This window comes from Limanda limanda, chromosome 16 (assembly GCF_963576545.1).
Source record: "Limanda limanda chromosome 16, fLimLim1.1, whole genome shotgun sequence".
Taxonomy (NCBI): Eukaryota; Metazoa; Chordata; class Actinopteri; order Pleuronectiformes; family Pleuronectidae; genus Limanda; species Limanda limanda.
Genome location: NC_083651.1, coordinates 1,524,543 through 1,534,989, shown reverse-complemented (window position 1 = coordinate 1,534,989; position 10,447 = coordinate 1,524,543). Strand labels below are relative to the sequence as shown.

Here is a 10,447-nt window from a genome sequence, read left to right as displayed (position 1 = left end):
GACCGTGTGTGTGTGTGTGTGTCTGTGTGTATTGATCTCTATAGATTGATTATTGTGTTACAGCAACTTGTCAAGGACACATGGAGAGAACTGATCAACTAATTCCCTGAACAGTATTTTGTGTAATGTTTGTGTTTCTGTGTGTGTCAGTTGTTAAGACAGTTTGTTAACTTTTCCAATGAAAGATTTGCACATTAAGTTTTCATAGCAAACTTATTTACTCATGTTGTCAGTTACATTGGTTTTTATTGTCTCTTCTCATTTTAAAGGCTGGTGTGTCCACAATCGTTCCTGTCAGTCAATCTTCTGATGTTCAGCAGAGGACAGACGTTATGTCCTCTGGACCCAACCACCTACTAACGACTCTCACACAGACACACACAGGGTAAATACCTGAAAGCTCCCGTTAGTCCGAACTGAAGAAACCTTCTGGGGGAAACTTCTGAAGACCCCAGCACTGTTCCTGCTCTGATGACTGAGAAACCTCCGTCCCACTCCCTCCTCATGAAGCCTCAGTCTCAGCTGTGAAACTCAGGTTTCCTTCCTACATCTGAGGGGGGGGGGTCGTCTTTATCAGGGACAACAACTGACCTCAAGCTTCTTCTCTAACAACATGTTTTTCAGAGAAAGAGAAGAGAACAGTGGAAACATCACTCTGTCCCTCCAGCAGCTGATCATCCTGGAGGCTGATTTCACATATAAACAATGAAACCTTTTCACAGGTTGTTTTTGTATCTTATAAAAGAATCTGTGAGATGTTTCGAACACGTTTCTGTAACAGTGAAGAATAATAAAGGTTCAAGATGAAACTTGTTTAAAGTTCGTTTGTAGCCTCAACACTTTAAACCGTTACCATGGTAACTCACGTCCAACTGTCAATCAAACTCTTTATTTATGTCCAACATGTCAAACTACACATGTCAGGTGTTTCTCAGCTGAGCCGACTTCATACACACGGACCTACAACCCTTTTGTACACTGTGTACACCAGTACTTTGTTGCTTGTGTATTACTGTGTATTACTGTGTATATCTGAACATCTGGTGTGGTGCTCTCCGCTCCATCGTGGTCGCTGCTCTGCTTCCTCCACAAGTTTAAACACAAGTTTGGGACACAACAGAGCCGCTGTTACACATGTGTCCTGTGTGAACCAGCTACTACATACAACCACTTCAGTCCCTGTGGTAACGTGTGTGTTTGTAAAGTTGTGTCTCTAATTATATTATAAAGTAAAGTTGTGTGTCTGTCATGTTGTGTTCCCTTGGCCTTTGTCGATACCTCAGAATCTGTCACTTCTTATAGTTTGTGTTCAGAGCTTTTTATTTAACAGTCTGTGCTGCAGGTTAGAAAACTCTGTGTTCATCCTCCCTGGTTCCTCTGCACTGAGGATTTTAAAGTCAATTCTCTACAACTGTTCACGTGTGTGGTTTATATCTAAGTTTGAATGATTTTCTTATGAGATGTTGTCTACCTGTTCTCCAGAGAAAGACCCGACTGAGTGGATGTGTATGAAAGCTCATGTCTGGAAACATCTGAGGAGGTGGACGAAGAAACAAGCAGTGAAACTCAAAGACTGGAAACTGTTCCTCTGGTTTTATGTTGTAATTCACATGAACAGAATATATTACATATAAAACATGGGACTGTCATAGATCCATGGACGACAGGTCGGGGGGGCACAGATCTCTAACGGCCCCCTCAGAGACAGTGTGTCTCTTTTGTGTCTCTGTCGTTTCGTCTCTTCTTCTCTGGTCCATGAATCCATCTCAGGCTCCACCCACACTGAATCTGCTGCTCTTCTTCCTCGTGCTGCTCTATGAACGTGGATCCCCTTCCTTCCTGTCTGCAGGGTTCAGGTTCAGTTCAGGTCGTGGTTACAGACCTATCATCGTAGTCCAGATGTCCATTTTAATGTCCTCCATCCCGTTGCCGCGGTAACATCATCTGTTATTAAAGACAGTGACCATGGAGCCAACATGGCTGCCACTGGGCTGTGCGTAGGTTTAGTGCTACGGCTGAGAAGCTACGCCACCGCTCTGCTCTGTATTGAGAGCTTTAGGTGTGGAAACACGTGCACACACATCACACACACACCACACACACACACACACACACACACTGACAAACACACTAAATAATGTTTGTGCAAAGAAGATAAATGACAAAATTCAAATGATAAAGAGATGAACTACATTCAGCTACAACAGGCTGTTATAGTGCAATATCTACGCACACACTCACACACACACACACACAGTCAGATCTCACTGGCGACCCCCACGCTGACCTCCTCGACCTTTGCCCTGCAGGATCTGGTCCCATCTCTGCACAGAAACACAGGAAGTGGAGTCAATGGCAGGAGGCAACGTGACGATGGTGCAAATACAGTACAACTCTGAGTGTGTGTGTGTGTGTGCACAGCAAAATCTCTAGTGTTGTTTTTCAGTGTTAATATTTTTGAGTTGGTGGGTGTTGATTTTGGAGTTGTTTTAACACTAGTGTTAAAAAATCTCTGCGAGCGTTGTCAATCAAGCGAGTTAAATGTTAACACCTGTGACTGAGTTAGATTCACTTCAGGTGGAGTTGATCATAAAATATGGGAGGAGCTTCACCACAGATCTCTGCACCCAATGAACCATAACAAAATCCCTCGGCTCTCTTTATCAAGTCGGGTGTGAGACTGACCCTCGGTCTCATTTTAGTGTTAAAAATACACTTTAATGAGTCATAAAATAACACTATGTATGTAAAAAATTAACACTCATAGTGAAATGAAATAACATGATTTTAGTGTTAAAAATACGCTTTAATGAGTCATAAAATAACACTATGTATGTTAAAAATTAACTCTCATAGTGAAATGAAATAACATGATTTTAGTGTTAAAAATACACTTTAATGAGTCATTAAATAACACTATGTATGTTAAAAATTAACTCTCATAGTGAAATTAAATAACACGATTTTAGTGTTAAAAATACACTTTAATGTGTCATAAAATAACACTATGTATGTTAAAAATTAACTCTCATAGTGAAATGAAATAACATGATTTTAGTGTTAAAAATACACTTTAATGAGTCATAAAATAACACTATGTATGTTAAAAATTAACGCTCACAGTGAAAGGGAATAACACAATTTAGAGTTAAAGGTGCACTTATGTGGTGTCATAAAATAACACCAAGGGTGTCAAATATTTATCACTATTAAAGAGTTAAAATATTAACACTTTTCAAAGTGTAATTTTAACTCAGAATCCGTGAGGATTGTATAGACTCAGAAAAAGTGTTACATTTAACACTCTGTGAGTTAAATTAACACTCCTGATTTTGCTGTGTGTGTGTGTGTGTGTGTTTGTTCTGGACGTGAATCTCACCTTGATCTTCCTGCTCATCTTGTCCTTCCACCTCTGAGCGATGGAGCTGTCGATCAGAAGCAGCCTGCGACCACAGAGGTTCAGGTTTTCATTCCAGTAGAAAAATGACATTATGCTTATTCAGCTCTTTTTAGGTGCATCACTGCTCAAGGATTCTGTTTCTGTTCTATTCCCTGCGAGCTAGTTAATGCAAACTAACGTTAGCTGGAGAATGTGGAGGTCTTGTGGTTAAATCCTGGTAAAGATTATGAGTGTTATATTCTATTTTATTATTTTCCATCACACTGTATGTTTTGATTTAAAAAGGTCCTAAGGGTTAACTTGTTCGTAGCTGCAGACTCATGGTGGAGATGAAACACTGAAGCTGATTGGACGACAGCTGCTCGTACCTGGACGTCTCCTCGTTCTCATAGCCCATGATGAGGTACTCCTCCCCAGGAGTCAGAGGAGGACACAGGCAGGAGGACGAGTAGTAGAGCGTCTGCGTCTCTCTGGGAATGTTGACCAAGGAAGACTTGAGCACCTCCCTCACCTCCACCACCGCTGTGGGCTCCAGACCCCGGTTCCTCACCTCCCGCACCCGGGCCCGGATCACTGGAGGACAGTCGGCAGCGTGCAGACACACAAGGGACATTTCAAAATAAAATACTCAGCTCCTGCAGGGGACACAGCACAGACGATAATGCAGGATCCAGATGTTGAACCCGAAAGACGACTCACCGTAGTTGTAGTTGTTCCTCAGGTAGGTTTTCAAAACCATTCTGACGGTTTTACATTTGCAGCGATCTGCAGCAAAACACAGAAAACTGTTGGTGAGCTGTGAGTCGATTCAGGGCCTGGACAGGAAGACGGACAGGAGACGGACAGGAGATGGAAAGGAGACGGACAGGAAGAAGGACAGGAAGACGGACAGGAGACGGACAGGATGCGGACAGGAGGAAGGACAGGAAGAAGGACAGGAAGACGGACAGGAGACGGACAGGAGACGGAATGGAAGACGGAGAGGAGACGGACAGGAAGACGGAGAGGAGCGGACAGGAAGACGGACAGGAAGAAGGACAGAAGACGGACAGGAAGAAGGACAGGAAGAAGGACAGGAAGACGGACAGGAAGACGGACAGGAGACGGACAGGAGACGGACAGGAGACGGACAGGTAAACGGACAGGAGACGGACAGGAGACGGACAGGAAGACGGACAGGAGACGGACAGGAAGACGGACAGGAAGAGGGACAGAAGAAGGACAGAAGACGGACAGGAAGACGGACAGGAAGAAGGACAGAATAAAGGACGGGAGACGGACAGGAAGACGGACAGGAAGACGGACAGGAGACGGAGAGGAAGACGGACAGGAGACGGACAGGAAGACAGACAGGAAGACGGACAGGAAGACGGACAGGAAGACAGACAGGAAGACGGACAGGAAGACGGACAGGAAGACAGACAGGAAGACGGACAGGAGATGGACAGGAAGAAGGACAGGAAGACGGACAGGAAGACGGACAGGAAGACGGACAGGAAGACGGACAGGAGACGGACAGGAAGACAGACAGGAGACGGAGAGGAAGACGGACAGGAAGAAGGACAGGAGACGGACAGGAAGACGGACAGGAAGACGGACAGGAAGACGGACAGGAAGACGGACAGGAAGACGGACAGGAGACGGACAGGAAGACAGACAGGAGACGGAGAGGAAGACGGACAGGAAGAAGGACAGGAGACGGACAGGAAGACGGACAGGCTACCTCGGCTCGGCCCTCTGCAGTGGAGGTTGTTGGAATCCATTGGGAAGTCTGGACTGGATTCTGAGGACCAAACACAAAGGATCAGATGTTTAATGAACTGGTTTCTGGACTTTCTGGTTTTCAGATGCACAAAAACATTTGAGTGAGAAAAAGACGTCTTCCAAAGACAGACAGACACGAGACAAGGCTGTCTCCGAGAGAAGGTCAAAGGTCAGACCTCACCTGGATTACACCTGGCTGGGTCCTGGTAGTACGGATCTGCAGAGACACAGAGAAGGTCAGTGTCGTCACAGAAAACACATCCTCTTGTTTCATGCACTTGCTTCTGGGCGGGTCTTAGTGGAAGAACCCCACACCCCCACACCCCCCACCCCCCCGAGCCGACCCAGAACACACTGGAAGGATTATACTGTACATTCCTTCTGGAAACAGGGAACAAAGAACAAGTCTGCTGCTGCCGGAGAGGAGAGGTTCCTCTTCCTGGACGCAGCAGGAATACGAACGGCCACAGGAATGTTGGATCTGACAGAATGAAGCGATGTTCACGTCGAGATACGATCGGACGTTTAAACAACAAAAGAAGAAGAAAGAGAATGGAAGATGTTTTATTTGAACGAGTTCTGTGTTTTTCTTCTTCCATCCACTGACGAGCTGCTTCCTCCCTGGTTCGGAACAATGACTGTAAATCAAGATGGATTCCATGAGAGCTACTACAAGGGAAACCATAACATTAGGCTGGCCCCCTGGTGGCTGGCTGCAGTATAGGTAGTACCCATCCATGTTGGCAGATTGGACATGGACAGAACCAAAAACAATCTAAGTACAGAACAAATAAATAAATGTCAAAGGTGGTTTCTGTCGTTTTTATCTCACTGTGCATCAGTTTGGTTTTAATCAGATGATATAAAAACAGGATGAGGCATCATGATTGACAGCTGAGACTGACTCCTGATTGGTTGGGCTGGTGTATGGGCGGGGCTTCGATACCACGGTTCCACCCTCTCTGATTCCAGATGACGTCACCAGTGACAGATGGCTCATGGGAGATCCCGGGTTGTCCATCTGTATTTATATCAGGTCAACACTACTCTTCATGTACAGTCGCTCTCACAGGACTGTTGTAGGTTAGCTGTTCTTTGACGTGGTCGACCTCTGTTTACAATGCGATCACACTTTAACGTCAGGTGTAAACGAGGAGTTATTTACATTCACTCCACTTTGTGACACCAATCAAACTCTGAGAGGATCAAGGAGACTTCCCCGGCTCCGTCCTGCTCCGATGAGACGTCTGCTGAACTAAACTGTGGCTGCTGCAGATTTATGTTCCAACAGGAGAAAAATGTCTTAAAGCAACATTCAGTCTGGAGTCCTGCTGAAAATCACAGGAACGACTTCAACCATCCACCCTGACCGAACCTCCGCGAATCAACAAATCACACCGAGGGAAAATCCCCAAACCCTGCTGAGCCCAGTGGAGCTCGGGCAGCGTGGGCGTGTCGTTATCCTGACGAGGCTTTGACTTCCTCTAACAGGACTCGCTGGTGCAGGGTCTGTGTGGAGAAGCAGAGGACAGTGAGGGTTTTTATTGAGTGTGCAGCGAGTGGGAGGAGGTATCAAGGAGATCTTTGAGAAAGTGGCTGGAAGTGGAGTCGGAGGGGAAATGAGTCACGCTATCTGCTGGAGAGGAAACCAGCTGAGAGGAGGAACATGGAACCACTGAGCGAGCAGAGGAACGGATCCTGATGCTCTGGGTTCTGCAGCGAGAGAAATGAAACCAAACGCTTTCACAGGAGAAAGAAGGAATAAAGAGGAGATAACTTCATTAAAACCTGAAAGTTTGTGTGATTATGGTTTTACATGAAATTGAATCAGAGAATTAAAATAAACCATAATTCACTTTTCAATAGGGACGTTGTATTTTCATGTTTGAATTCTCACTGTCCTGAAAAATCCAGTAACCATATTGTTTATGACTGAGATCAAACACTTCCTAAATCTTATATATAGAGTCACTTTAAAACATTTTTGCTGACTATAGACGATGTCCTCACCTGGCCCCTCGGCCTTCACGATGGCCTCCGGTGAGATGCAGACGCCGCGGTCGTACAGCGGCAGCTCGCTGCACGCCAGGCTGTCGGGCCAGCTGTGGTTGTAGCGCTTCATCACCGGCTCGCAGCCCGACTTGGCGCGCTCGCACACCGCCTTGCAGGGTTTGATGGGCTCGTGCTGGAAGTCGATGGTGCAGATGGGAGCGTACATGGCGCACAGGAAGAAGAGCAGGTCCGGACTGCAGCCAGTACCTGAACACAGGAACCAGCGGGAAGCAACAGTTTGAGTTACACTCAACTTCTCTACAAGGAAACAAAAACTATAATTATACTCGAGTTGAGGTTTTGAGCATGTTTTTCCATTTCTGGACATGTTGGTGGAAACACTGTCTGTGGGCAGCGGTTAACGGTAGAGACTCGGCCTGTGGGGGAGACGCCCGTCAGCTCCCATGATGCATTGCTCACTGCAGCACATCATGGAGTTGTAAAGGGAAAGAATAATTCTGGACGCCCGCTGGTTCTGGAAGTTAAGTCTCGTTCGTTTTCCCACAGACGAGTTTCACGACAGTCTGAAGAACATGAAACTCTCAAAGAGACTCATTGATACAAAAGATTAACAACTGTCTGAGGAAAGATCTGCTTCTTCAAAACTCTGAATCCTGTGGACCTCACTTCTGTCTGAAGCTTCATGGATTCAACATTTGAACTTTAAAGCAACAATAGAAAGGTTTTCAGACATGACCACAGCAGGAGATGGTCCAGGTCAGACTCTTATCTTGAGTATTTCTTCAAATTCATCTTCTTGCTCAGCTCCCTTGTCGACGGTGCGTTCAGGGACCTTCCTCACACAGGACGTATGATCACTGCTGCTTCACGGGACCAGGAAGAGCTCGGCACAGGTTTGAGTTTTTTCTCCAGTGGACGACTGAGGTTTGGCTGCTCAGCTTCTCAGTGAAGTCACAGAAATGTTCTGAACTTGTGACCTGAGACTGCCTCTTGCTTTCTGGCCTGCACATCTTTCATTAGAACATTTTTCTGGTTAAAGCTTTTTGCTTTTCCACTTTCTCTCTCCGCTTCTCCGACCTCAGCCGAGCTCAGTGTTCAGCCAAGAACAGAGTTGGCATCCCTGACTCATCGATGGAAGCCAATGAGCTTCTTAGATGTGATTCTACTTTACAGGATCTTTACAGCAAATCTCCGTCCAGCTCCAAACAGCAACATCACTCAGTGGAGCTCATAACTTCACCAACAGTTTAAATTCAATCGAGCTGCAGCTAATTTCACTCACTAGTAGAAATCACTCCTTTAAACATGTCAGAGTTTTCATCAAGATCCATGAATTATCCTCCGGAAAATCTTTGAAAACCTCAGAAAACGTTCTATGTCCAACAAGTTTCCTGCTGAATATTGGAGATAAACTCTGGTTTTAATAACTTTTGAGTCTTTTGAACTGATCTCAGTTCAGCTTCACTCTTCACCTGCAGCTGATTGTGTCAGTTGAAGCTGTGACTCTCAGTCACCAGAGTTACAGAGTTTCACACTGAAGAATGACTCTGACAGCTCACAGTGAAACTCACTGGACACAAGGAACTGTGCAATATTTACTCTCCACAGACGTCAGGATGAAGAAAATGAAACTGGAGACCTTTCTACAGTAAGAAGAAAAAGACTTGCACGGTTTACAGGTTGAGGTAATTGACGTGGAGCAGCGGAGTTTTTCAGCAGCGTTATTAACTCAACTTATCAAAAACACACAGAGGTGCTGAGATTCAGAATCGGCAGGAATGTAGAGACTTGGCAGAGAAAACACCCAGAACCGATCTGATCCAAGTTTCCAGTTATTGTGTAAAACACATAGAAACATTACTGGAATTATTCTACTTCATCCAAATGTTCTGTGAACACTTTAATCCAGAAAACCCACAGAAGTAAATTCATGCTTTATCTCTAAAATCTCCAAGTACTAAAATAAAACCGACATGGTCACTAGAATGAGGGAAGGAGAGGAAAATGTTTTTATAATTTGGATGAACTTTTAACATTGAGGGCTGTGTGTATGTGTGTGTGTGTGTGTGTATGTGTGTGTATGTGTGTGTGTGTGTGTCTTTAATGATCAGCTGCCTCAGTCGAGTTGATTTGATTTTATTACCTTCTGGACTGAATGAAACCATAAAACGAGGGTTTGGCAGCAGAGGAGCCGAGCGGCTCGTCCATGATAATCAACACAGTAAAAAACACTTTTCATCTAAGTTTTGTTTTGCTCGGTTCATCTGTCGGTCGCTCCACTTTCCTTCAGATTAATTAACTCCACTGTTCCTGGATGAACTGAATTTTGGTTCATTCGTGGTTCCCAGAGGATGAATCCTGCTGGCTTTGGTTAATTCAGACTTTTCCTCTATAGTTCCATCACCACTGACTTCGATAGCTGCACAAAGCATTTTCTATTTACAGTGTGATACCGTAGCCTATGTGCTAAACATAATCATGTTAGCATTGTCAGTAATGCCCGGGTGGAGCCAGTTAGCCACGAGCATTGCTAATAGCTAGAGTTGTTTTATTGAGTTCGGGGAGGAAAAAGTTAAAGATCATATTCGAGTGGTAGAAGAACTTTCTTCTCTGTTGCTGAGTCAAATCGTCTCGAACAGCTCTGATAACATTTTCCTTTCCAGACGTTGTTCTGCCAGGACAGTTTCAGGTCTGTGGTTGTGGATGTAACTGTCGAGTCCAGAGGACAAAACCATTAATGTTCAGACACGTAAATCAGAGATGAAGAAAAGTTGAACATGATTCTGGAGTCAAGAAGAAAATCTACGTCGTAAATGATTTGGCCTCTTGTTCTTCTTTTCGCAGGAGGAGGAGATGATGAGGATGAATTATGACTCATTGATACAGCTGGTAGCTCTGCTCAGGCTTCAAGGTTTTTCCATGAGAATTATCACCAGTCATAAATCACTCTTTTCTTGGGCTTGTTACCATAAATAGATCTGCAGATAATTAAATATGAAAACACTGATTCAGGTTTTTTTTTGTCCTCCTTTGTCACTACATCATGTGGAAACTTTTTGAAGCGTGGAAAAGTCCACCCTGTTTAACATGGAAACCCCCCCACAGAGCCGAGCAGCAGAATCCTGTGACCCCGGTGACCTCAGGTGGGAGCAGCTCCAGCGCAGGAAACGGAACCATCTCACTCTGTTGTTCCAGTGGTTTCAGGAACAAGAGAGTTGTTCTTGGACATTTGTGTCGTTCAGACGTCTTCTGCACTGAATGTCCCGTGAA

General features: G+C 44.9%; 1 protein-coding gene across 1 annotated transcript in view; it reads right to left on the bottom strand.

Moving 5' to 3' along the window:
* Positions 1-2,264: 2,264 nt before the first annotated feature.
* Positions 2,265-10,447, bottom strand: part of frzb (frizzled related protein) — an 11,012-nt gene continuing 2,829 nt past the window's right edge. Inside the window, exons 2-8 of the mRNA XM_061089026.1 lie at positions 7,175-7,423; positions 5,346-5,381; positions 5,124-5,183; positions 4,100-4,165; positions 3,769-3,973; positions 3,380-3,443; positions 2,265-2,324 (exon numbers count right to left, since the gene is read on the bottom strand). Of these exons, the coding sequence (XP_060945009.1) occupies positions 2,265-2,324; positions 3,380-3,443; positions 3,769-3,973; positions 4,100-4,165; positions 5,124-5,183; positions 5,346-5,381; positions 7,175-7,423 (740 nt within the window). The remainder of the gene's footprint in view (positions 2,325-3,379; positions 3,444-3,768; positions 3,974-4,099; positions 4,166-5,123; positions 5,184-5,345; positions 5,382-7,174; positions 7,424-10,447) is intronic.